The sequence below is a fragment of the Impatiens glandulifera genome, chromosome 5, assembly GCF_907164915.1.
Source record: "Impatiens glandulifera chromosome 5, dImpGla2.1, whole genome shotgun sequence".
Taxonomy (NCBI): domain Eukaryota; kingdom Viridiplantae; phylum Streptophyta; class Magnoliopsida; order Ericales; family Balsaminaceae; genus Impatiens; species Impatiens glandulifera.
The window spans coordinates 16,128,465-16,155,742 of NC_061866.1; the positions used below are offsets into that span (position 1 = coordinate 16,128,465).

Consider the following 27,278-nt stretch of genomic DNA (forward strand, 5'->3'; position numbering starts at 1 on the left):
ACAACAAAGTCTTTGAAATAATGGTGGCTATTACCAGGGGTGTAGCCATCAACTCGTCGAAGATTCTTTTCAACAACTTGGCGAAGATGATCTCTTCTCCAAAGAGACGATATGGGTATGCTTCTCCTCTCAGCATGCTCTTCTACTGTCTCCTCACAGACATTGGACATGGTGTCCATTTCAAATCCTCTAGAGTCCTAAACAACCAAAGAGTTCTTTACTACGTTCTTAGGGTAGGAAGACTAAAGCTGAAAGGAAGAAAGCAGGCACTCCTAAGAGCTGAGAGGGCTTATTAGGATTTCGATGATGTTAAAAATGGGGAAAAGAAGCGGCATAAGGTCTAGGGGAATCAAGAGTAGAAAGGGATAGGAAAAGACCCAACCTTTTTGTAGTTGTTGGGCAATTTTTGTTTAAGCTGTTTATCCCCCCCCCCTAGATCTTTTGCAAAAATATAAATATATGATCTTTTGCTGTCTATCGATTGTATCTATTTGTCTTAATCTTTTAACTAAGTTTTAACATCATCAAAAAGGGGTAAATTGTTAGGTCAAATTATTTTGACTAAAATAAACTAAAGAATAAGCTTATTTTATGCTCACCTGATTTTGATGATCTTTGTTAAAACTTAACTGTGAATAAGTTTAAGTTTTCTAATTATTTTATGCAGGTACATATATAAGACTATGCTACTTTAGACGTGGTCTAAAGCAGGCTTTATTAGACGTCAAGCATAGTTAGACGTGTTAGTCTAACTTCTTAAGACGAGGTCTAAAGGAATGCGTAGTTAGATGAGTACATCTAACTCCTTTAGACGAGGTCTAAAGGGATGCGCAGTTAGACAAGGACGTCTAACTCCTTTAGACCGCGTAGTTAGATGTGATAGTCTAACTCCTTTAGACGAGGTCTAAAGGGATGCGTAGTTAGACGAGGACATGTAATTTCTTTAGACGAGGTCTAAAGGAGCACGTCTAATGCCTTGTTTTAGCAGCCGTCTAAAGAAAGCATACGTCTAACCACGATCAACTAGTTGTCTACTAATCCTACTCCACTCACTTATGTGCAGTCTGACAAGTCAGTTAATTATATCAAATAAATGAACGCCATGTATGCAAATATCCTTCCAACTGTCTGTCCAGTACAAGAAAATATCATAGGATATTCGGCGCACTACCAGTTCGTTACGACCACGATCCATTTGCTCAGAGTCTGTTGTATTCTGGTACTATGGGCGACCTTCCAACGGACACTTGTCACGTGTCCATTAAGAAGATTCGACCGTTGGTGTCCTTCTACTACAAATAGATGCTCAAGGATAACGGACGAACTCTCGACACTCCAGCACACTAACTCCTGATTACCTGATTCACAATCTTACTCTTGCTCTTACAGAATTCTTACATCCTTCAAGTTCAAGAGAGAAATTGAATTACTGTCTAGTTGTGAGAATATTGTAAATTGAACAGGGGTTGTTCTGTTCAATAGAGAGTTAACTAGATTAGTAAGTTGTATTCGATTCAAAGTATTTAGTGGATATCCTTCCGGTTGTGGAAGAAGAGGTGACGTAGGAGTTATATCTCCGAACATCTATAAAACTCCATGTGTTCTTTACTTTATGCCATTTACATTCGGTTGTTCAAAGGTTCAAATCCGACGAACACTTCCGTACTTGAATCTCTTTCAAGAATTTGAAGGATTTGTAAAGAATAAAAACAGATACTAATCCCTCACAGGATTACTATCGAAGAATTTAACATAAGCTATTAACAATAGTCAGACCCTAGTCTCTATTGGTAGCACCGATCCAAACAAGACCCTTCAACCAAAATGCTTCCTTGACGCCCTTCGTCTTAACGATATACTCAGACTCTATTATTGAAAGGAAAACTACAGATTGTAATTGTGCCTTCCAACTTGTCGAGCATCCAAATAGGATAAGCATATATCTCATTAAGGACCCTCTCTTGTCCATGTCACCTGTAAAATCAGCATCAACATATCCTATAAACTTATCATCACCTACACCCAACCGTTTAAAAAAAACACCGACATCTAAGGATCCCCCAATGTAACGGAGAATCCTCTTCATCGCTTCCAAATGTTCTTTCCTGGAGTTTTCCATAAAGCGACTAACAAGATTAATTGCGTGAGCAAGATCAGCTCGCATACATACCATGGCATACATTAGTCTCCCGACGACACTCGTATATGGGGTGTTTTCCATTCTCACATTTTCCTCCTTAGTATTTGGTGATATCTTTGAGGAGAGCTTGAAATAAGTAAATAATGACGTTTGAACCGCCTTGCGAAATTCTTCCTTATTTCCCAATGCGATCAACATATCATCCACGTATAACAATAGAAAAACTCCACCACCATCAACCAACTTGACATAGACACAACTATGCTCCTCACGGAATTGTTATGAACCTGAACTCATCAATGCGCAAATACCATTATATTGGGGATTGTTTCAAGCCATAAAGCAAGCGTTTAAGAAGACATACCTTACCTTCATCATTAGGTTTTACAAAACCCTCGAGATGTGTCATGAAGATTTTCTCTTCCAAGTTCTAATGAAGAAATGTCGTCTTCACGTTCATTTGCTCGAGCTCCAGTTCAAACTGATTCACTAAAGCGAGCAACACACGAATGGGCGTGTGCTTCACTATTGGGGAGTAGATCTCGTTAAAATCGCCCCCTTTACAATATGTGAAGCTCTTTATACTAATCTCGCCTTAAACCTTGGCTTGTTACTACCCTTTACACTTTCTTTGCACTTGAACACCAACTTTGAACATATCACCCGCTGATTCTTGAGTTTGTACACCAATTCTCATGTCTCATTTTTGTCAAGCAATGCCATCTCCTTCGCCATAGAACACTTCCATTTTTGTTCTCTCCTTACTCTCCTTCGCTTCTCTAAATGATCTCGACTCAGAATCTTGTACCTCGTCTTCCATAAGGAATGCAAAAGCTGTCAAATCGGAGTAGTCAAATTTCTCCAGAGCTTAGGTTGTCTTATGGTCTCTATCTCGCGTTAACTACTAGGAGCTAAGGTTCTTTTCTAAATTTGTACCTTCCTCCTCTACATCACCTTCTATTTCATCCTCTTCACTAGCCTCCCATGTATCTACCGATTCTTTAGTAATCCCTCCTAGGAACTCTACCTCGAATTTGGTCTTTTTTTTAACAACTTCGTAAGCTTGGATTGATTGTGTTGCTCCATAATAGAACTTAGTTTCCCTAAAGACCACGTCATGGATAATTATGCACTTGGTATTCTCTCCATCCTAGTAAAACAGTTTCCAACCCTTTACTCCCTCAAGGTATCCAACAAATATACACTTATTTGCTCTCGGATCAAGTTTTTCATCTCGTTGGTGCATGTAAGCCACAAACCCAAATACCTCCAGGTTGTCGAGTTTTGGAGGAGCGTCATTCCAAACTTCTTATCGTGTCTTAAATTCCAATGTCGTCGATGGACAACAATAGATAAGATAAGCCGCAGTTTTAACCGCCTCACCCCAAAACTACTTCGGTAGACCGGTCTCAAATAACATACATCGGACACGCTCAAGTAGCATTTGTTCATTCGCTCTGCCAAGCCATTCTGTTGCGATGACTGTCGGACGGTATTATGATGAACTGTCCCTTGTTCCTTGATAAATTGATTGAACTCCATACCCAAGTACTTTAAATGGTTATCTGTTCAGAACTTTTTAACCTTCTTCCCAGTCTAAGTCTCTACTATCTTCTTCTAATCCTTGAACTTAACAATTTTCTCATCCTTATACTTTAAAATGTATACATGAACCTTGTGCGAACAATCATCAATGAAGGTGATAAAGTACCAATCTTCACATGGAGTTATAGTCATCGTCGGCCCCCACAAGTCTAAGTGAACATAATTAAGCATCTTCTGAGTCACCTCAACCGACCGCCCAAATTTTACCCTCGTAGCTTTACTATATATATAGTTCTCACAAAACTCCAAATTATCAAGTTTTTCCTTGCCAAAATAGTCTCTCTTAATCAACTCCTTCAAACTCCTCTCACTCACGTGCCCCAATCTCTTATGCCGTAGACTCGTGGACGATACATCTCGAGGCTCTACCACTACTGCAATATCACTAGTAAGGTGATGCCTTGAAAGACCTAAAGACTCTTCTCTTGTACGCCTCTCATTACCACTATCGCCCCTTTGTGACCCTAAATACGTTCTTCTAACCCTTCCATGCAAAATTAAGTTGGTATAGTGAGCCGAGAGATAAAATTCATCTAAAGGTCTTGGACGTTTCGTATGTCTATTAATACCCAAAGTCTTCTTATAGGTTTCGAACCAACTCTTATTAGGTGTCATATAAAACGAACACCCGTAATCCATAATCAAATGCTTGTCGAACTGATTAGTGGATACAATGAGAACATCCGCACTTTTGTACCGATTCTCGACCTCTTGAACAATTGTCGTTTCTCTACTCTTCTTCCTGTTATTACTCAAATCTGGACAATCTCCGCCGATTGACTGTAACACCAATCGATATTATTTTTATAATACCGATTGGTGTTACAACCAATCGATAAAAGCCCATTTAATAATATCAATCAGTATAGTCCTAAAATATCTCTAGAAAAATGAGCAATAATTTTATCGCGTTTATTAAGCCATGTTACTGATTGGTTTTTCCACCAATTGGTATAGACCCTAAATCTAGGTTAAAATGGATTGTTAAGGCTTATAGAACTCCATTTCCCTCGAGTTTCTTTCAGACTTCTTGAGTTCTAAATCTCTGTTTTAGGATTTTCGTATTTGCTTTCTCATCTTAGGACTTGGGAATGAAATTCTTTTGACGAGAAATGGGCATTATGATTTGGGTTGAACGAAGATGAGTCACAATAGAGAAGAACCTGAATATAGTCGGATCCACGTTCTACAGCCACTTCGTGACCTATAATTGAATTGGACGGTCGATCTTGCTAAAAACCTAGAAGATGAAATCACTGGTGAAAATAGTAGTATCCCCCTTTCTAGAAAACCAATGAATATAGATCTTCTTTGGATTTTGTCGAAGGTTCGCTCTTTCAAAGTTCTACACATATTGAAATTTCTTTAAAATTTTGAAGCCGCTTGTTTTGTTTTGTTAAAAATGTACACCTTTGTTTCTTCATCTACATCAGCATAGAAAGCCAAACTTTTTTTCTTCATTAATGTAAAGAACTGAAATACTAAAAAAAATAGTTAATGTTTTCTTTATAGTCTTAATAGAATCCACATCTGCATTAGCTACAATGAACATGTTGTCGGCAAAGAAAATATGGGTGATATCATCATCCTTGCAAAATAGGTGGTGAGTGAATGGGCGACACTTCACTAATGTCTTAAAAACACAATTAAAGTTCTCCATTATAAGGACGAACATGTATGAAGAGAGGGATTCCCTTGTCTTACCCTATTTTCCCCTTTGAAGAACCCGCCATGAACATCGTTCACGCTCACAATGAACTGGGAAGATAAACCGCACAACATTATCCAATCTATAAAAATACCCGGGAATCCAAAAATAATTAGAAATGCATTAATAGTATCCCATCTAATATAATCAAAATTTTTCCTAATGTCTATCTTAATCGCAACCCTAGGTGATATTCTTTTCTTACCATAACCCTTCAAGAGACTTTACATCAGAAGAATATGACCTGATATAAATGTTGACTACCCGGACTAATAATTAATAATGTTTGAAATAACAGTTTTAAAATGTTTAGAAAGGATTTTAGAAATAATTCGGTATAAAATATTGCAACAAGATATAGGATGAAAATCCTAAATTCTTTTGGGTATAAAACTCTTTGGAACTAGATTTATCACTGTAGCGTTCCATTCCATTGTTTCAACATTTTCTTGTTTCTAAATAATTCCATTACCCGACACTCACATTTTTTCTCACAATTGCCCAGATATCTTTAAAAATGTAGCATTATACCCATCTGGCCCAAGACTCTTGTTTTCATCAATATTGAATAATGTTTGCTTAATCTCATCATTGGACACCACTTCAATCAGACCTCTACTTTCAATATTAGTAAGCATTTTCAGAACAATCTGATTTAGTATTCTAAACGGACTTGAGACCTCATTCTTTAACGTATGGCTTCCATATATGAACTTGCTCTTGACCCTAAGCTACATCACCATCACCATTGTCCAATTCAAGCCTATACACATTATTTTGGATTCCTAGTAGAACGAGTATAGTAAAACCATAATCCTTCCTACAAACTAAAATTGAGGATTTTAGAATATAAGTAAGAGTAAAGTTGAGATCCTTATTTTTAAAATTAAAAAAATGATCACTTCAAAAGAAATTTCATGGTTTCAATAATTTCGACCAAGATATAACGATTACAAACTCATTTTCATATTACGCGAAATATAAATCATAGTGAATCTCGAAAAAAGATTTAAAAAAAACATAATAAACCAAAAGACGAGCTAAAAGCCACAAATTGAGAAAGAACACTCCATCTCATTCAAGTGAAAATAGATGTTTAAAACTCAAGGTTTAAAAAAAACAACAAAAAATAAAAATAAAAATAAGACTTCTGTGTTGATGAGATATTAAAATCCTCATTTGATGCTCACTCAAACCCTAGTTTCGATTGTCACATGCAAGAGTATATATATACCGATTCTATAATATATATTATGTTACCTAAAATGACTCACAATGATTGAGATATTGAAATTATCATTTGTTGTTCACTTAGACTCTAGTCTCGATTTTCACGTACATGAGCATAAATGTGCTAATTCGATCCGATATACCTAGAGTCAAACAAAATCAAAGCCAAAAGTCTTAAACATTCTTTAAAAATATTTCTAGATGAAGAGAAACATTTAGAGATTTGGCTTGAAGTAAGGCAACAAAAATATGTCTACATAATGTTTTGACCTAACTTTTTCGAAAGTTAAAACTTATGAATAATCGCTTATACACGAGATCAAATTTATAATCAAATTGAAAGAAAATAAACACAATTTTCTTTTGAAGTGGTTCAAAAATAATAATAATGAAAATAATGTTAAAAACAAAACTCAGAAGCAGTTTGAATTCAAAAGATGGTTAAAGGGATTAAATTTTTATTTTTATTCCTAAAACTGAAAAAAATGATTTAATTAATTCCTATCAAGTTAAAAAAGTTGTAAAATCATTTATTTTAAAATAAAACCTTAATATTAATGACATAAAATAAAAACTAAAAAATATACAGATTTATTTATTTATTTATTAGGTTGTGCCAACAATTAGAAAAAAGAAATTTGTTGGGTTTCTGTGACTATGAAAGAGTTGCGCATAATAGAGATTAGAGAGGGAGAGCTCTAGATTGAGTTTGTTTGATTAAGGTTATTTCGGTTAGAGTCGAGAATTTGTGGGTAATAACTTAGATGATAATTATGTTTTAGAACTTGTTTGAGTGTTTTATAAGTTAAGTGTATTTTTTATTTCTCAAGTTAAGTTTATTTTTTTTATATTAAAATAATATTTTACAATAAATAATTAAATTTTTAAATAATAACTATTCTTTAAATAATTAACATTAAGGCGTAAAATCAGTGACTATACGAGTAGAACAAGACTTTAACCTTCAAACATATGTGAGCATTGGAACGCAACCAGGAATCATTATGAATCAAATGGGTTCACACGCGTTTTATGAAACAGGAAATCAGCATCTAGACGTGTAAAATCAATGAAGGTATGAGTTGGTCACTAAAGAAAATTCTTAAACTGAGAAGTGATATTGCAAACCTTTACGACATTCGGCTAGGGACGGGAAACACACTATGTTCTGGCACGATCACTGGTTCAAAAATCAGTCAATCATTCACAAAGAGGAGTTCAAAAATACACGTATCAGAAGGGACTACGCAGTGACGAAAATCAGAGACGTAAAAGACGGGGACTAGGACTCACTTTTGAGAAGAAATGCAGAAGGACAGAGGATACTGAATCACGTCAGTAACATACAACTCCGACACAGACCCGACGTTCATGAATGGAATGCAGAAGGCAATGGGAAGCTGGTCTCAAAGAGAATATGGGAGGTAATCTGAGAAAAAAACACGGAAAGTAGAATGGGCTCCTCTCGTATGGTCAACCAAGATCATTTCTCGACACCAGTTCATCCTATGGCTTGCCTTCTAGAAAAGACTCAGAACTTGTGACTGTATCAGCAAGTATATGAGCATTCCGAACGTGAGCTGTCTTCTACGCAACGGAAGTGAAGAAACCATTGATCACCTGTTTGGGAGCTGTAGTATAGCATTGAAAATTTGTGATAGATTTTCTAAAAGCCTAGAACTGATCAGTTTCCCAAAAGAATGAAAAGAAATCAAAGAAGCAACACTACTCAAAGACAAAGAAAACAGATTCGCAACAAACGTATTCAAATGCGGATTTGGAGTAGTAGTTTATAACATTTGGAAGGAACGTAATGCGAGAGTATGGCCGAACCCGCAGAAGTGTTGAAGAATTATGGAGAGACATAGTCTCGGATTGTGGCACACTTGCGGGAACGTAGAGAAAAGTCCAAGTACGGAGCAGAATTGGAATATCAGCATTAATTGGAATTTACCGTTTACTGAAACCATTAGAAACGAAAACATTGTAATCAAATAGTTCATTTACGCTTTTTTCTTTTATTCAAAATGATACGACTTCAAAATCATTCTAGGTCTGTCTAGAATGATAACTTAAACTCGTGGGTTTTTTTCGTTTTTGAGAATTTTTAATGAAATGAAGATAAGTCGTTTTTCCCAAAAATATTAAGGTAGCAGCGGGATCTATATATTCTAATATTTTAAAAATAATTATTATTATATTACTTGTCTAGGAACTATTGTAACAAATTTTTTAAATCAATTTTTCGATTTGATTCTTTCATGCTACTTATTATTCTTTTTCCGTCATATTTTTTAAGTCCATTCCATTTTTTAAACACACCTTAATTCTATTTTTTTTAATTTAACCATGAAAATTACCATCTATGTCACATCCCTGATCAACTACTAAATAAACCATGAAAAATCGTCCGAAATGTAACTTTGGATCGAAGATTGCATGACAATTATAATTGTCATTTTATATAGTCTTCAAAAAAATAAAAAAGTGTTTAAACTTTTTCAACTTTAAAATAAAGACACCGTGTCACTGCTCCACATAATCTCATACTTGTCATTCTCAACTAGTTACATATTTCTCTAAAAAAGAAGTAATGAGCTTAACATGTTTAGTAAATAACCAAAACCTTAACCAACAAATAAAGTAAAATTAAAAATTATATCAATTCTACCGTTTAATATATCAAAACTTTTTCATAATAAACTATAATTACTAAGATCATTTCATCATTTATATAGTAGTCACTGTCACTGAAGTGATAACTTGTAAGATAATCTTTATCGCCTAAGCGATAACTCATAAGTTCAATTATTGCTGAAACAATAACTCGTAACTTCAACCATTATCGTCGCAACGATAACTCGTAAATTCAATCATTATCATCGAAACCATTAATATTGCCGAAACGATAATTTGTAAGTTCAACCATTATTATCGAAACAATAACTCGTAAGTGCAACAATTATCATCAAAACGATAACTCGTAAGTATAATCATTACTGTCGAAACAATAACTCGTTAGTATAATCATTGCGGTAATGGTTACACTTATGAGTTATCGTTTCAACAGTAATGATATTGCACTTACGAGTAATCGTTTCAGCAGTAATGGTTGCACTTACGAGTTAATATTTTAATTATAACTGTTACATTTACGAGTTATTGTTTCGACGGTAATGATTGGCGATTACACTTATGATTTATCACTTCGACGGTAATGGTTAAACTTATGAGTTATCATTTCAGCGCTAATGGTTGAAATTTACAAGTTATCATTTCGACGGTATTTTTGGAGTTATCGTTTCGACAGAAATGGTTAAACTTACGAGTTATTTAATGTTTCGACGATAATGGTATCTTACGAGTTATCGATACAATGATAATGGTATCTTACGCGTTATAATTTCAATGATAATGGCTCTACTATATAAATGATATAATTATCTTATAATTAGAGTTTATAATGAAAATGATTTGATATATAAAATGATAGAATTGATATATGTTTTCTTAATGTTACTTGACTTTGTTGGTTATAAGATTTTTTTTTTTTTTGAAAACGTTAGGTTCCGTTGCTTCTATGGAGTGCGACTAATCACCGCGGGTTAAGTATATATAGCCCACAAACATACTTAACCAAACGCAGAACATGCTGTCTGACGGGCTCGAACCCATGACCTAATAAAAGCCTGGGAATATTCACCTCTTGTTGCCGTTAAGTTAGAAGAGGAGAAGATTTTAGTTATTTATTGAGCATGTTAACTGATTCATTAATAATTACTTATTTTCATATAGAAGTCAAAGCTGATTTAGAATGGAAAGTCCGGGACTATGTGAAGTTGTACGACGGTTGAATATTTTATCTTTTGAAACTATATAATTAGTGTTGATTATATTTTGTCATTTTAATTATTACTAAAATTTAAAAATAATGGTTATTTAAACAATTATGTGTGAACATCCTTAATAATACAACACATTATCAATTATTTAGGTAATAACGTAATGTGATTGTCACATCTCGTTAACAAGTTTTAGTGTCGACGCCAACACCCAAAACACAACTCCATACTCCTTCAATATAGGACGCCTTTTTAAGGCCTTCCTCTTCAACTCCAACATTGGTTATAACTTTATTCAATACAAAGAATAAATTATACCCCAAAATCGCATCTAGGTGACATCTTTTACAAAATAAATAAATTAATAAAAATAATGTACCCCAAACCAACATCACGCATTCTTCTTCTTCATCTCTACTCTATTGTGTGATTCCTTAAATTTCTTATCTAATCTTGGCATACAAACACACTATTTAATTCTTCTACTTCTCACCGAAAAATAACTTCTTTATTTTTAATAAATAAATAAAAAAGCAATTTATTAAGCGGGATAACCATCCACTGGATCACATTAAATAACAAGAATAATTCAACAACAATTGTTATCATTATTATTATACCAACGAGACTCCAGTTTTTAACACATAATCAATAATGACAAACCCTTTCGGATCTTATTTGCACAACAATACCTGATTATGATGATGGTGGCTGGGCTAGTAATTTTGAAGAGAAGAAGACCATGAATTTGCTTCAACCCAATTGTAAGCTATGGGACCAAGAAAAGCATCCGGTATGCCAAAGGAACTCACTATGGCAAGTGCATGAGGTCGCAAATCCCCACAAAGCTTTCCCACCTCTTTCCTCACCATACTTGCTTGCTCAACTGACAGGTAACCGTATCGCAAGAACACACCATCTTCTTCCAAACATATTAACGTGTACATTGATCTCAATACACCTAAAACTTTCTGCACATTACCAAAACAATTAATAAGCTACTGCTGCTGCTGCTGCTTTATACCTACCTACCTTATAAACAACTTGCTATTATTGCACATTACCTTCAATGATCCATCAGAAACTGTTGCTTCAGCTGCTATAAAGGTATCGAGTATTGTTCTCTCTGAGAAGGCCTTGCCCAATTCTTCAGCAAGTTCATAACTCTAGTGTGAAGAAATAAAAAAGTGGGCATAAATAAGATAAGGAAGTAAAAGGCATGTTAACTGTTAACTTTGCTGTTCGATTTGAAGTTCAAAAAAATATTTTTTATTATTGTTGTTTGGTTGAATGTTGGAAAATGAGTTTTGTTTTCAATTTCTTTACTTTTGTCATGTATATACTCTTGGTTTAATTTATTTTTTTAATAAAATAGCTTGCATTTTCCAAAAAATAAGAAGCTTTATAATATACCATAATGAAGGCATATTCTTTTGTTTCGCCCCGTGCTAGATGTTCTGAAATTGCAGCAGCAAAACGTTCTAGCAGATCTCGCTCTCGCAGGCAGAATATGTCAAACTGATGTAACAAGAAAAATGAGTGTATAAACTAACAAAGTAAACATAGTTTACTTTAAATTGCAGTAAGGGCAATGGTATTTACCTGGAACTGGGTACTCCTGAGAATAGAACCTGTGAGTTGAGGAGGGATGACAGGCGGAGGAGATCTGTTCATGTGCTCCAATCCCAATCCTCTAAATGGTCTTTTATTCTTTTTGGAAGCCACATATTCAGCAAAAAGGGCTTTTCCAATCTGATTTCATATTAAACATTATTTTAGTGTGCATTCTGAGATGACAAACAATAATGCACAATAGCTCAAATTCAAAGGCTTTCCAGAATATAAATCGTAAATCCTGCTTGTGGGTATTGTAATGTTTATTGGAAAAAAGGTATTGTTATACACAAACCCATTCTAATGTTTGTTCATAAGCAACTTAAGAAAGATAACTCACCTAAGAGACAAAAGGTCATGGGTTCGATTCCCACTTAAAACGTCTTAAGTTGAGTCGATTATGATTGTGGAGTCGTGCTATCTTAAATTCAAAAAAAATACTAAGAAGAATCATACAATGTCTACACTTTTCTTAGTGTCATATAAAACTATGCAAAATTGAATATTCCATTTCCTAAAGTTTAGTTGTCTCCTTCAGCTTGTAAGTAAGGAAATCTATAATATCTATTTTGTATGCCTGACTGATTAGTTTTTATCTACTCCTTGTAGAGATCCTCAATACCTGTTGCATTAGGACATTGTTATCCCCTTCAAAAGTCAATTGCACATCATATTCACCTTTCAGATGGCCAACAAGATTTTCTGTCTTCAGACCTTGTCCTCCACAGGCTTCCCGACATTCCTGTTACAGAAGTTAATACATTTCTATTTCTCTGAACGGAAATTGAATTAATCTAAATAACAAGTTACTCACCTGAAGAGTTTGCAAGTTATTCCAAGTTAAAGTGGCCTTGAATGCACTCGAGATAACATGGATGGCTTTGTTGGACTCAGGGGTTCTCTTCACATACATCATTTTCAAGTGATTGGCAGCAAAACTCATGACACACCTGTTAAGTAATTAGAATTTTCAATGGTGTATATATTGAGGGTGAAAAAGAAATGATGACCATTGTAACCTCACAATCGATATCGAGAGTAATTGCAACTTCAATGTTAATAATTACAAGAATTGAAGTCCGTTGAGATCTACTTGCAGATTCATTATATAGCAGGATAAACTAGAGGATATTAATTTATATGATTTTATTTCATTAACAGAATCTTAGATGGAAGGCAGTGTGTATATATATAATGCCCAATGTACATGTTTATTCATTTGATCTAATCTACAATAACATTTAAGATGCGTCTCTCTTAGTTTGATTTTAAAATTGATGGTGTAAAAATAAATAAGAACTATTTGATTGAGTTTTGAAGAGAGAGACTAAACTGATATATTTTATCGAATTAATAAGGTTATAATCGTTTATCTATTTATAAGACTAGTCGAACTCTAAACTGAAAAACTAACTAATAGGAAAATATAATAATAAAATAGATTTAAACTTAATAAGTAATGAATGAGCAACTCTCATGAGTTTAAATTGTGGTCACATGGGGAATCAGTTGTTAATACTTTATCACCCCTTCAAACGAAATGGTGAGGCACAAATCGTGAGCTTGCTACGTAAAAGGGAAAGGCAAGACATGCCATCTGAATAGGCATACTTACGTTTTTGCTAGAAGTGGCAATAACCTACGTTGATGGCTTGGATAATCAAGTAGAAGAACTTCGCGCCCATTTGGTGTGACAGAAAAGGCTCGCCTCGACAATGAGTACCTAATGGCAATCGCTAAAGCAATCTGACCATTCAATAATGAGAAACAGATATTTCTGTGAGAATGAGTATACCATAAGTATTGCCAAATAACAAAATTCCAAAATGTGTTATATATAGGCATTAGAAGTGACTCATGATTTACCTTCGAAATATATACAGCACTTCCTGCAATTGTTATACGACCAGTTGTTAAAGGGGCAAGAAACGCTCCAAACCTCTGTAAGTACAGCGGTCCATGTCAATGAATCTTAAATCACTATAAGCGACAAAGGAATTGAAAAAATAGTAGGAAAACAGTGGTCCATCCTTTCCATGTGGAGAGATCAGGCAGAGAGATAAACATAATAGTCATATATGTTCTTCCATAATAAATGAGGGAGAAAGATGATGATTTACTTGATCTGGGTCTGATATTGCGCTGAGATATTGTCCATCTGGAGAGACATCAGCGACAGAATTCAACAAATTTTCTCTAGGGACCCTGAAGTGGTCAAACCTGAAATAAAAATGTTAGCCAGAACTTCTGCATAAGTTTCTCCACATTCACAATGAAGAGAAAAGAAAAGAAAAAACAGCTATTTACCATATTCGACCATTGTCAACGCCATTTAAACCAATCTTATGACCACAATCAGCTATGCGGACGTTTGGGCAGACATTGGCATTTGCATCTCTGATTTCAGCTATAAATGCGTGGACACCTTCATCTTGTCCATCTATTAAAAGATGTGAAAATACTATTGTATGTGTTGCATGCTAAACGATACGATAAAAACAGAAGCATGGTCAATTTTAAGCGATAATCAAGTCAGGTTAAATAGTAGTAGGACAATAATTAATTATTAGTGAGGAGAATAATGTCCTACATTAGCAGCCCCGCCAATCCAGTATTTTTGAGCTGATTCACATGGAGTGTTGATCACAAACTCATTGGCTTTTGAGTCATAAGTCGCAACTGTTTCTATACCTCGAACCTAACAAGATGCAAACAAACATTCAACTGCATAAACTTGTAATTACCATCTCCAGATCATCATTAAATTGGTCCCTACATTACTTCCATGCCCTAATTCTGTCATAGCAAAGCATCCCTTCAGCAAATATTTCTCAGTGTCCCTCAACCACTTGTCATGATGTGGTTTTGTCCCAAAAAACTGAACTGCACCACCCCTGAAAAGTATTAACAAATTGCAACCAAAATCAGTTAATAGATGCAATCCAAATTCATAGAAATTTTCTTCTAACTTGGGAAATTTTGGGGCTATAAAATCTATTAAATAAAACACCATGTTTGACCATGAACTTTTATCATACATAAAGTTTCTTACTTTGGGGAAATTCACCTTTATGAAGGTTGTCAATGAACTTTTTGTGTTGAAGGTAAACATACTCTCAATTAAAAAATCTTATGACCAAGGTGACCATTTAAAAGCTTAAAGACAAATTAGATAGTATTTGGGAAGTTCATGGAAAAATTACCATTTTAAGATTAGGAAAGTTTCAGAAAAAGCTTTAGACCACAAAATTTCAGTGTAACAAGGATCTCCTAAGACCAGTAATTGCTTCATGTATTTCCAGAAGATCATTTCATAACATGCAAACTTGTCATTTATAGCTTATTCAACATGCATAAACAAGATGATAGAATAGTGTCCGAAGAGAATTATCCAGACAACTATTCGAAAAAGGATGGACAATAAATAAAGTAAGCAATTGTGCCCCACTTCTAACAAAAGGTTATTGATGACATAATTCCATCAATCGCTAAACAATTCGTTTTCAATAGCTAATTGTATTATAAAGCTTGATAACATAATTCCAAACATCAGCTCAGGTAGAAAATAGTAGACAGTTTGTAAAGGGTACGCACCATAGAAAGAAATGCACGCCAACCTTGATAGCTAAGGAATGATCGTAAATCGACATGACCTCCAACAGAGCGAGTTTTCGAAGCTCAGCCTCGGGACCTTTCCCAGTGAGCCAGCCCTCAAAAACACCTTTCTCACGCAAATAATCAATTCGCTTCATCGTCGCCTCTCTCTGCTGTTCCATTGTTTGATTATAACCCGGTGACACAAAAACCCGACCCCCTCTCTCTCTAGGGCAGAAAAGGTTGCTTTGCATCATCAGCCCAAACAGCCAGTCTCGATCCTGCAGGTTGTGGCCGTCCATAAGCTTACGAAACTCTGAGGTGTCGAAATCGATCCGTTCAGAGAGCTCCGGCGGCGAGTAATTGAGACATGCAGAAGTCTCAAGTAAGTTAGTCTGATCATCACGAGTAGTACGGAAATGGCCGGCGAGAACACGACTTCGGAAGTTGACCTGATCGATCGAAGAGAAGGAAGGAGGATGAGTAGCTGAGGATTCCATCTATGAAAATATGAAGAACCCAATAATGGAATTTGAGGATAACCAAAACATTAATATAGGGAGGAGGACTTTGGCGCTGAGCTACCAAGGCAATAGACGACGATTTCTTCACGATTTCGTTTGATCTTTCTATTAATTTTTTTTTTTTTTTTTTTTTTAAGAATTTTATGAAAAGTGAGTGATCAGAGTCAGGATAAAAAATTACCTGGGGCTGACTCCAACTTGCATCTTAGATTTAACTTTCTATATTTCGCTTTTTTCAATAAAATTTCCACGATTATTCAAAGATGGAGACTCGTCATGCCCTCTTAATGCACACGTTTGCAAAGTGAGCCACCGAATGTTTTCAATAGTTGTTCTAAGTCGTAATCTGTTATTTTGTTTTTCATCTGAATACTATGCATTCAGTACTTTGTCAATATGATAAGGATATTCATTAATTATCAAGATATTCAACTGCCCTATTATGTAGTGAAATATTACATCTTATATGCATAACAAAAGAGCATGAGTTGCTTATGTTCAAACAAGAAACATGGAAAACAAAAAGAAACATCTTTCAAAGGAGAGTATTCTAACCGAGTAAATTTTTTAAACCAATGACTTTGGAACCGTCAATTTTGATTTCCAAATTTGGTCGGCGGGTACTCATCCTTAATAGGTTGATATGACCTCATCTTATATAAGCTCGTCTAATTTCATCCATTTTATTAAAAGAATATTTCCATATCGGAATGCTGGATCAAGTTTAAGAGAACTTACATCAACATCAATTCTAAGAGATTTGTTAGGTTTTTGAGCAGAGATATATAAAACACTATTATTATTTTAATTTTTATATTTTACCTTTATAAATAATTTGTATTATGAATTATATTAAAATAAATAAATCTTATTTATATATTAGAAAATATTGTTGGTATAAAATAAAATAATTATGAATAAATTTTTAGATAAAAATAATAATTTAAAATTAAAGATGAGGGTTTGATCCCTGGACCTCATTTCAGAGTTTAATCTTATAACCAATTGGGCTAAGAGTCATTTGTCAAATATATATATAAAATATTTTGTTTTAAGATTTTAATTTAGGTGGGGCTGGAGGAGATTTTAAAAGGATAAGTAGGGATAGGGGAGCGAAAAAATTGTAGCAAATGAGACAGCGAATGATGTGGCATTGTACATGTCACTTAATAAATAGGAAGCGTATCAAATTTTCTCTCTTTCATTTTAAATTGTAAATATCACCAAACTGTATTTAATAATTTCTCTCTCTTAATTTTTTTTTATTTAAATAAATTATTTAATATTTTCCCTTCTTTAATTTTATTATAAAATTATTATAAATATTTACTTAATTTAAAATTGAAAAAAATAAATTTGTAATTTTAACTTAAAATATAAATTATTAATATTTATGATAAATAAAATTCAAATTACTAATTTTCAATATATATATATATATATATATATATACAAAGAAACGTTATATAAAAATTAAAGTTATAATATTATTTAGAAAATGAATTTTAATATATATCTTATAAGAAAATTAAATAAGAATAAAAAGAGATTTTTTATTTTTTAAGAGAAATAAGAATGATTTAAAGAAGAGAAATAATAATTTAATATGAATATTTTTAAAGAGAAATAATTCAAATTATGAATATATATATTTAATTTTTATTTTATATATATTTATATTTATAATTTAATATATATTTTAAAAAATATGTGCATTTATATATTTTATTAATTTGATTTATTCGTTCTCCTTAATATTATTTATATTAAAAATACATAAATAAATTAATTAACTATTAATCTCAAAAAATTAATCATATTCATATTTAACTTCTTATTCTTTTTTATATATATGTTTATTAATTTTTACCGTTATTATTTTTAAATATATATATATATATTAATTTAAATATACAATTATAAATTAATATATAAAAGGAGAAAAAAATATAAATGAAGAGAAGAGAGAGAAATTATTAATGAAATGAGGAGAGATAAATAAATATATTAAAGAAGACCTAGTCATGAATCCTAATCACTTTCACACGTCATTCGCTACACTTTCGTTACAATATTTTCGCTCCCCCTATCATTACTCTAAAAGGATATAGCATGTAGTCTTGCAAATTATATAAAAATTGAGAAAAAAAATTATTCTTAAAATGTGATAATAATTTTCATTTACTCTTATCTATTTTTAAAACTCAATAATTTATATAAGTTGAATTTAAAATATAAAGTCTTATTATTGAAGGAATTTTATTTGTTTTGTTAGGTTGAAAGTTCGGAACATTCTTTTAACATTTTTTATTTTATTTTTAACTGTTTTAAATTTATAGACTGATCAACCCACAAATCCGACTAAAGTATCCAAATTAACCACAACTCTCGATCTGGTGGTAACCCAAACACTTTGAAAATTAAGTATCATTATATTATATTATATTATATTATATTATATTATATTATATTGTATTATATTATATTATATTATATTATATTATATTATATATTTATTTATTTGAGGAATAGAATGAGAAAATGAATGAAATATTAGAAAAAAAGAAAGTGTGAAAAAAAAGAAAAATTATTAAAATGTTTATAAAAATAATAAATTTGATAATTATTTATATTGACATAATAAAAGAGACGATTGAGAGGATAAATGAGAGAAGATAGGACGAACAAAAAAATAAGTAACTTAATTCTTATTACTAAAAAAACAATTTATCTCTACTTTTTATATACTTTCTTTTTTTCCTTATTTACGTCATTAATTTCTTATTCGCTCTCTAATTCCAGTTCTTTATCCCTTCAAATAAAAAAAAAATATTTTGAAAAATATAATATAATTAGGAGAATAAGAAACAAAACTAATATCAAATACCTCTAACGTAAGTGATGACGACAGAAAAGTTATTACTCTCTTGAAATGTGTGCAACCTTTATATCATTTCAAGTGCCAGTTTGATTTAGTTTAATTTTTGTTTAGAGTTTGCGTAATTATAGTTCTAACATTTTTATATCTCATTATTTTTAATATTTTTATTTATTTTCTTTCATTTAATATTTTTTTTAATTTTTATTCCTTCTTTTTCCTATTTTTTTTTTTATAATAATAATAAAACATAAATGTATTATATATATATATATATATATATATATATTCTCTAAATTATCACTTAATATTAGGCGAAATTTGTTTTTCGAATTGAGTTATTTGAATAATTTAGAGTTTGGTTGAGAGGTGTTTTTTTTATAAACCTTGAATAAAAAGTAAAAAAAATCTAGGTTTTATTTATTTTAAATCAAATTATTATTTATCATTTTAGATTTTTATTTAATAATTAATTTATATTAAAAAAAAGTAAGGAGTAATTTTATATTTTAAGAAATAAATAAGTCGAGAGAAATGATTATGTGAGGAAATTTGGTGAGGAAATGACTTGGCATAATCTTATTATCTGCTGAAAAAATCAAATAACTATTTTCTCTCCACTTTTACATTTTTCAATGAAGTCTTTCCTCCCACTTTTACATTTTCTAACCAAATGTCAAATCAATCCCTCATAAATTCCCTCACCAAATTCTCTCTCTATCACTCCTCATAAATTATCTCATAAATTAAAAATTAATTAGATTGATGATTTGTTTTAGGATAAAAACTGGATTTTATCCCATAATTCATTCATCAAGCATGAATTTGTTTGAGAGGGTGAGTTTTACCTGGAGTTTTTTCCTAAAAATTATTATTTTCTAAAAAAATAAAAAAAATTGGTTTTTAAAATTTTAAAATTAATTTATTCTTAAGTTGAGAAGATAAGATGAATGTGAGAGAATTGTAGATTAGAGAGAGAAATGATAGGATGGTTTAGAGAAAGAGGAGTAATTTTGATATTTAAATTAATAAAATTAATGATTAAATTTTAAATAAGATATTTTGATTATTAAAATAAAAACTAACTAAATTTTTATCCTAACAATCAAACATCAAACAAAGGCCAAGATAAAAGGATACTAATGGTAGGTAGGGACTCCCATTAGTTAGGCGGTGGTGGACCTTCAAGCGGACTTGAGATTTTTAGTTAGGCGGTGGACCTATACAGCGGACTTATTTTTTTTCAATTTTTAGGCCAATTAGTTAATAAGGCCATGTTTTATTTAAAAAAAATTCAAATAAAATCAAATTTTTAATTAATTATTTTTTAAAAATCATCACTCATTTTATTAACAAAAATATTAAATAGTTTATATTTTAAATTATTATTTTTTATTTTATTTATATATATCAATACCCTTTAAGTCTTTTTATCAAAAATAATTATCACATTCTCAAAAATATCAACAATTATTATTTTTCTCCTCTAAGTTTTAAATCCAAACAATACCTAAGAGTATTAATTAAGATATACCTTAAACTTTCATACACATGTAATGATTATTGTTCAGACACATGTATTGATTGTACTTGTTCGTATTACCATTGGGCCTTGTTTGGTATGGTTTTTTTAAATAACCCTATATAAATCAAATATCATTTCATTCTTCTTTTATCAATCACACAACACTTGATTCTTTATCCAAAATACTAAAATATTCTATATTATAAATTATTATTTTTTATTTAATATATATATCAATACTTTTATAATTTTTTATCAAAAATAATTATTATTTTCTTAAAATCATTACTCATTATTTATTTATTTTTTAAAAAACAACTACCAAACAAGGCCTTGATTCCTCATATAACGACTATAATGCGACTATAATGCATCGAAACTATCGAAACTTGAATCCTACAATTTTATAAGGAAATTAAATATAAATACCCATATTAATCGACTATTCAAAGTTAATAGATATATTCTTATTTTTATAAAGACTTTATATTTATTTTAATTTTTTAAATAAAAAGATCATAATAATGCTAAAGTTTAAAAAAACTGATTAAGGGTTTAGGGTTTAAAAAAATAAATATGTTTAAAGAATTTATTAATTTGCCAATCATATTAAAATAATCTGAATAGTGAACCATTAAAAAATTAAAGTAGAAGAGATGAAAATTATTTTTTAGATTATTAATTTCTATATATATTAAATTAATCTTCACATAAATTTTTTAATTTTGGTTAAAATATATATTTTTTATTTTTTCTCAAGATTTATTATATGCATAATTATTTTAACTTTTTTCTTTAATTTAATATAATTATAAATTAGATTTTAAAAATAATTTTACCTTATTCATTAATTAAAATTTCCAAATAATTATTAAAAAAAATATTTGTATACCTTATCCTTTAATTAATATTTCCAAATAATTAATTTAAAAAATATTTATATGCATTCTCTACATATTTATTATTTATATAATTAATTATTTTTTATTAATTATATCTTTTATCTATTATTCATTAACAATATTAAATATATATATATATAAAGTTTTAAATTAAATTTAACAGTCACAAATAACTTAGTGGTTAAAATGTTCACATCAGAGTTCGAGTCTCAATTGGTGCGAAATTGTAAATATTAAAATGATAGTGATGCGAAATTGTAAATATTAAAATGATAGTGATGGTGCTTGTGGGTGTGAATTGAAAATAATGTTACAAATATGATGGTATACGTGAGTCCAAATTTGAGGGAGGAGGGAATTGTGGTTCGTATTGAGAATGAAGGGTGCAGGTGTGGGTGTGATTTAAGAGTGATGTTAATAATATGATAATACATGTGGGTCCAAATTTGAGGGATGGGAGAATGGTCATTCGTATTGAGAGTGAATGCATCATTGATGTGATGGTATATGTGACTAGGGCTGCAAATGAGCTGAGTCGAGCTCGAACCAGCTTTAGCTCGAGCTCGACTCAATTTAATATTTATTAGCTCGACTAGAACTCGAACTCGAACGAGTTTATAAATTTGAGCTCGAGCTCGACTATTAACTTACAAGCTCGGCTCGACTCGAAAAGTTTGAACTAAAATTAAAATTTCAAACTCGAGCTCAAACTCAAACTCAAACTAAAACCAAAACCAAAACCAAAACCAAAATTTATTTTCAAAATGAAAATATCAAACTTTCATACATATTCAACATTTAAAACATTATATTTCAAAATAAAATATTAAACAATTATAAATATTCAAATTTTCAAAAATAATTGTCCAAAGTCCAAACTTTAAAAACATCAAACCACCATTACTAATCAAAATTCTAAACTATAAAATTTCAAAATTAAAGTACAAAATAATATAAATTATTTGAACAAACAATATATTAATCTTTTTTAAGTCTGTTTCTTCAAGTATAACACGTAACTTACGTGCAGTCAATAATATAAAATATTTAAGCTTAAAAATAATTAACATAAAAATACATTGTTAAAAAATATCTAAAATTTAACTTATATATTAAGAAGTAAATACTGTAAAAAATATATTTATAAACTTATTTATAGCTAGAATCTACTAATTATATATATATATTATAATATACTATTAATCTTATAAATTCATTTTTCCTCTCAACATATTATATCTAATATATATACTATAATTTTTTCCCTTCATATAATATATAAAATATATACTAACATTTTTTAAATTTTTATTGTATATAATATATTAACATTTTTTTTATCTCTTTCAATATTATATATAATATATTAACAATTTTTATCTCCTTCGATATTATATAATATTATATACTAATTATTATATCTTTATTTACGCATTTTTTCTATCATTAATCCAACCATAATATAAACTGAAAATCATTTTATATAAACCTTGATATAAATTGAAAATCATTATATATAATAATGTTTTTATATTTATTCAACTTCTAATATAATTTCATGCTTTTATATATATATATAATATTTTCTATATTCATCTTATAAGCATTAGTTTCTCATCATACATAAGAAAATCAAAGTTATGTAGAAGTAAAAATAGATAGATTTTAATTACCTGTAAGCCCCGCCAATCCAGTATTTTTGAGCTAATTCACATGGAGTGTTGATCACAAACTCATTGGCTTTTGAGTCATAAGTCGCAACTGTTTCTATACCTCGAACCTAACAAGATGCAAACAAACATTCAACTGCATAAACTTGTAATTACCATCTCCAGATCATCATTAAATTGGTTCCTACATTACTTCCATGCCCTAATTCTGTCATAGCAAAGCATCCCTTCAGCAAATATTTCTCAGTGTCCCTCAACCACTTGTCATGATGTGGTTTTGTCCCAAAAAACTGAACTGCACCACCCCTGAAAAGTATTAACAAATTGCAACCAAAATCAGTTAATAGATGCAGTCCAAATTCCTAGAAATTTTCTTCTAACTTGGGAAATTTTGGGGCTATAAAATCTATTAGATAAAACACCATGTTTGAGCATGAACTTTTATCATACATAAAGTTTCTTACTTTGGGGAAATTCACCTTTATGAGGGTTGTCAATGAACTTTTTGTGTTGAAGGTAAACATACTCTCAATTAAAAAATCTTATGACCAAGGTGACCATTTAAAAGCTTAAAGACAAATTAGATAGTATTTGGGAAGTTCATGGAAAAATTACCATTTTAAGATTAGGAAAGTTTCAGAAAAAGCTTTAGACCACAAAATTTCAGTGTAACAAGGATCTCCTAATACCAGTAATTGCTTCATGAATTTCCACAAGATCATTTCATATGCAAACTTGTCATTTATAGGTTATTCAACATGCATAAACAAGGTGATAGAATAGTGTCCGAAGAGAATTATCCAGACAACTATTCGAAAAATGATGGACAATTATAAATAAAGTAAGTAATTGTTCCCCACTTCTAACAAAAGGTTATTGATGACATAATTCCATCAATCGCTAAAAAATTCGTTTTCAATAGCTAATTGTATTATAAGAATGATAAGGTCGAAAACAGTAGACAGTTTGTAAAGGGTACGCACCATAGAAAGAAATGCACGCCAACCTTGATAGCTAAGGAATGATCGTAAATCGACATGACCTCCAACAGAGCAAGTTTTCGAAGCTCAGACTCGGGACCTTTCCCAGTGAGCCAGCCCTCAAAAACACCTTTCTCACGCAAATAATCAATTCGCTTCATCGTCGACTCTCTCTGCTGTTCCATTGTTTGATTATAATCCGGCGACACAAAAACCCGACCCCCTCTCTCTCTAGGGCAGTAAAGGTTGCTTTGCATCATCAGCCCAAACAGCCAGTCTCGATCCTGCAGGTTGTGGCCGTCCATAAGCTTACGAAACTCTGAGGTGTCGAAATCGATCCGTTCAGAGAGCTCCGGCGGCGAGTAATTGAGACATGCAGAAGTCTCAAGTAAGTTAGTCTGATCATGACGAGGAGTACGGAAATGGCCGGCGAGAACACGACTTCGGAAGTTGACCCGATCGATCGAAGAGAAAGAAGGAGGATGAGTAGCTGAGGATTCCATCTATGAAGGTGAATCCGACTTAGAAGGAAAATATGAAGAACCCAATAATGGAACTTGAGGATAACCAAAACATTAATATAGGGAGGACTTAGGCGCTGAGCTACCAAGGCAATAGACGACGATTTCTTTTGATCTTTGTAACTTTTTTTTTTTACTTTTTTTTATGAAATTGTATGAAAAGCAACGTTATTTTTTATTTACTCTCATATATATTATTATATATTAAGAATATAGGTAGTCTTATTAATTGATTAAAGGTTTTATTTCTTTTATTTTTTTTTATTTTTTTTGGTTAGATGGTAAGTTCGAAACATACTTCTAATCATATCTATAACATTTTTTATTTTATTTTTAACTATTTTATGTTTATGGACGGGTTAACCTACATCCGAACAAATTATCTAAATTAATCACAACTCTCCACATGACATACAATTCAGACACTTTGAAAATTAAGTATCATTATATTATATTATATTATATTATAAATTATTTTAGGAATGATATGATAGAAAAAAAAGGTGTGAAAAAAAGAAAAATATTAAAATGTTTATAAAAATAATAAACTTTGATAATTATTTATATTGACATAATAAAAAAAATATAATTAAGAGGGGAAATTTGAATGAATGACACTAAAGATGTTCATATTTGAGCTCTTCACTAGCAATTAATTATGGTGACACCTTTATTTTTTTTTGGACGAAAAAAGACGATTTTTTTTTTTCGTTTTACGATTGTCGGTTGCGTTCACGAATGTCGGTTTCGTCTCGCTAATGTGATCGTGAGAAAAGCAAAATCGTCCAAAAAAAAAAAGTGTCAACATGCACTGATTAAAAAAGTCAAATAAAACTATCTTTAAGACTATTTCGTCAAATTTCCCCTATAAAAGAGGATAGGATGAACGGAAAAATAAGTAACCTAATTCATATTATTAAAAAAAAAATTACCTCTACTTTTTATATACTTTCTTTTTTCCTTATTTATGTCATTAATTTCCTATTTGCTCTCTAATTCCAGTTTTTTATCCCTTCAAATAAAAAAAATATTTAAAAAAAAATACAAATAGAAGAAAAAGAAACAAAACCAATATCAAATACCTCTATGTAACTGATGACGAAAGAAAAGTTATTACTCTCTTCAAATGTGTGCAACCTTTATATTGGGTTACATCATTTTAAGTGCCCGTTTGATTTAGTTTAATTTTTATTTAGAGTTTGCGTAATTATAATCCTAACATTTTTCTATGTCATTATTTTTTTAATATTTTTATTTATTTTCTTTTATCTAATTTATTTTTTTTTCCAAACTTTTATTCATTCACTTTCCTCTTTCTTTTTATTTTTATAAAATTATTATAATAATAATAAAACATAAATGTATTATATATATATATATTCTCTAAATTATCACTCAATATTAGGCTAAATTTGTTTTTTGAATTGAGTTATTTGAATAACTTAGAGCGTGTTGGAATTGGGGTTTTTTAAAAAATCTAGAGGGAGAAAATAATAATGATTGTTGATGATTTTAAGAAAATGATGATTATTTTTTGTAAAATGATTTAAAAGGTATTGATATATATAAATAAAATAAAAAATAATAATTTAAAATATAGGGTATTTAGTATTTTGATTAATGAAATGAGTGATGTGATTGTTGAGAAGTGATTGATTGGAAAATTGATTTTGTTTGGGTTTTTCAAATAACTCAAAGAGAACAAGGCCTTAGGGCATTTGTAGCAGAATCCTTAAAATGTGTTCTATCTCTATTATGAAGATAAATAATATAAAAATTGTAAAAAAAATGTTTTATCAAATTCCCTATCCTTATAAATTTTTAGGGATGATGAATAGTAAATATTTATATTTAGGGATTACTGTAACATCCCTAAATAATAAAATAATATATTTTCTCTTTCATGAATATTTAAATATATATGAGTAAGTAATTAAGTGGTTGAGGTGGTTGAAAAGTTGGTTGTTTTAATGAATATTTAAATGATATATGGATAAGGATAAGGAAGCTGATGTAGAATAATTTATATTTTGATTCTCAAAAATAGAGATATTATTATTTTATATTATTTTTAGGGATACAAAATAGGGAAGCTGGTACAAATGCTCTTAGAGCTTGGTTGAGAGGTGGTTTTTTTGATTTTGTTGAGATTTTTTCTAAAAAACCTTGAATATAAAGTAAGAAAAATCAGAGTTTTATTTATTTTTAACCAAATTATTCTTTACTAAAAAAAGTAAAGAGTAATTTTTATATTTTAAGAGATAAATAAATTAATTAGATTGATGATGTGTCGATTGAGTTTTGCATAACTCATTCATCAAGAAAGGTTTGTTTTTGAGGAAGTGAGTTTTTGAATTTTCCCTTGGTTTTTTCTAAAAATTCTTGTTTCCCTAAAAAAAAATAAAAAAAAAATTGGTTTTTAAAATTTTAAGATTAATTTATACTTTTGAGTTTAGAAGAAACTATGAATATGAAAAAAATTAAATGATAAGGTGGTTTAGAAAGAGAAATGATAGGGTGATTTAGAAAGGGAGAAATAATTTTG

General features: G+C 30.6%; 2 protein-coding genes across 2 annotated transcripts; both read right to left on the reverse strand.

The window, feature by feature from the left end:
- Nucleotides 1-11,014: 11,014 nt before the first annotated feature.
- LOC124937754 (acyl-coenzyme A oxidase 3, peroxisomal-like) lies at nt 11,015-16,263 on the reverse strand. Its single transcript, XM_047478073.1, has 13 exons — nt 15,734-16,263; nt 14,916-15,033; nt 14,730-14,837; nt 14,447-14,619; nt 14,260-14,359; nt 14,006-14,080; nt 13,755-13,885; nt 12,954-13,089; nt 12,762-12,881; nt 12,128-12,277; nt 11,939-12,043; nt 11,590-11,691; nt 11,015-11,496 (listed from the first exon to the last, which is right to left on the reverse strand). The coding sequence occupies exons 1-13, from the start codon at nt 16,231-16,233 to the stop codon at nt 11,242-11,244; spliced, it is 2,073 nt and encodes a 690-aa protein (XP_047334029.1). The 5' UTR covers nt 16,234-16,263; the 3' UTR covers nt 11,015-11,241.
- A 6,937-nt stretch (nt 16,264-23,200) lies between these two features.
- Nucleotides 23,201-24,752, reverse strand: LOC124937755 (acyl-coenzyme A oxidase 3, peroxisomal-like). Its single transcript, XM_047478074.1, has 3 exons — nt 24,216-24,752; nt 23,421-23,538; nt 23,201-23,342 (listed from the first exon to the last, which is right to left on the reverse strand). The coding sequence occupies exons 1-3, from the start codon at nt 24,713-24,715 to the stop codon at nt 23,232-23,234; spliced, it is 729 nt and encodes a 242-aa protein (XP_047334030.1). The 5' UTR covers nt 24,716-24,752; the 3' UTR covers nt 23,201-23,231.
- Between the last annotated feature and the right edge of the window lie 2,526 nt (nt 24,753-27,278).

Bases quoted from the DNA above. Each gene is read 5' to 3' on its own strand.
- LOC124937754 (XM_047478073.1), bottom strand. From the start codon at position 16,233: ATGGAATCCTCAGCTACTCATCCTCCTTCCTTCTCTTCGATCGATCAG. The intron at 12,278-12,761 runs GTATTGAGGATC...ATATGAAATCAG, and splicing joins ACAATGTCCTAATGCAACAG to ATTGGAAAAGCCCTTTTTGC. The intron at 11,692-11,938 runs GTATATTATAAA...TCTTCACACTAG, and splicing joins AAGAATATGCCTTCATTATG to AGTTATGAACTTGCTGAAGA.
- LOC124937755 (XM_047478074.1), bottom strand. From the start codon at position 24,715: ATGGAATCCTCAGCTACTCATCCTCCTTCTTTCTCTTCGATCGATCGG. The intron at 23,539-24,215 runs GTGCGTACCCTT...AATACTTTTCAG, and splicing joins GGCGTGCATTTCTTTCTATG to GGGTGGTGCAGTTCAGTTTT. The intron at 23,343-23,420 runs GTAGGAACCAAT...GCATCTTGTTAG, and splicing joins AATTAGGGCATGGAAGTAAT to GTTCGAGGTATAGAAACAGT.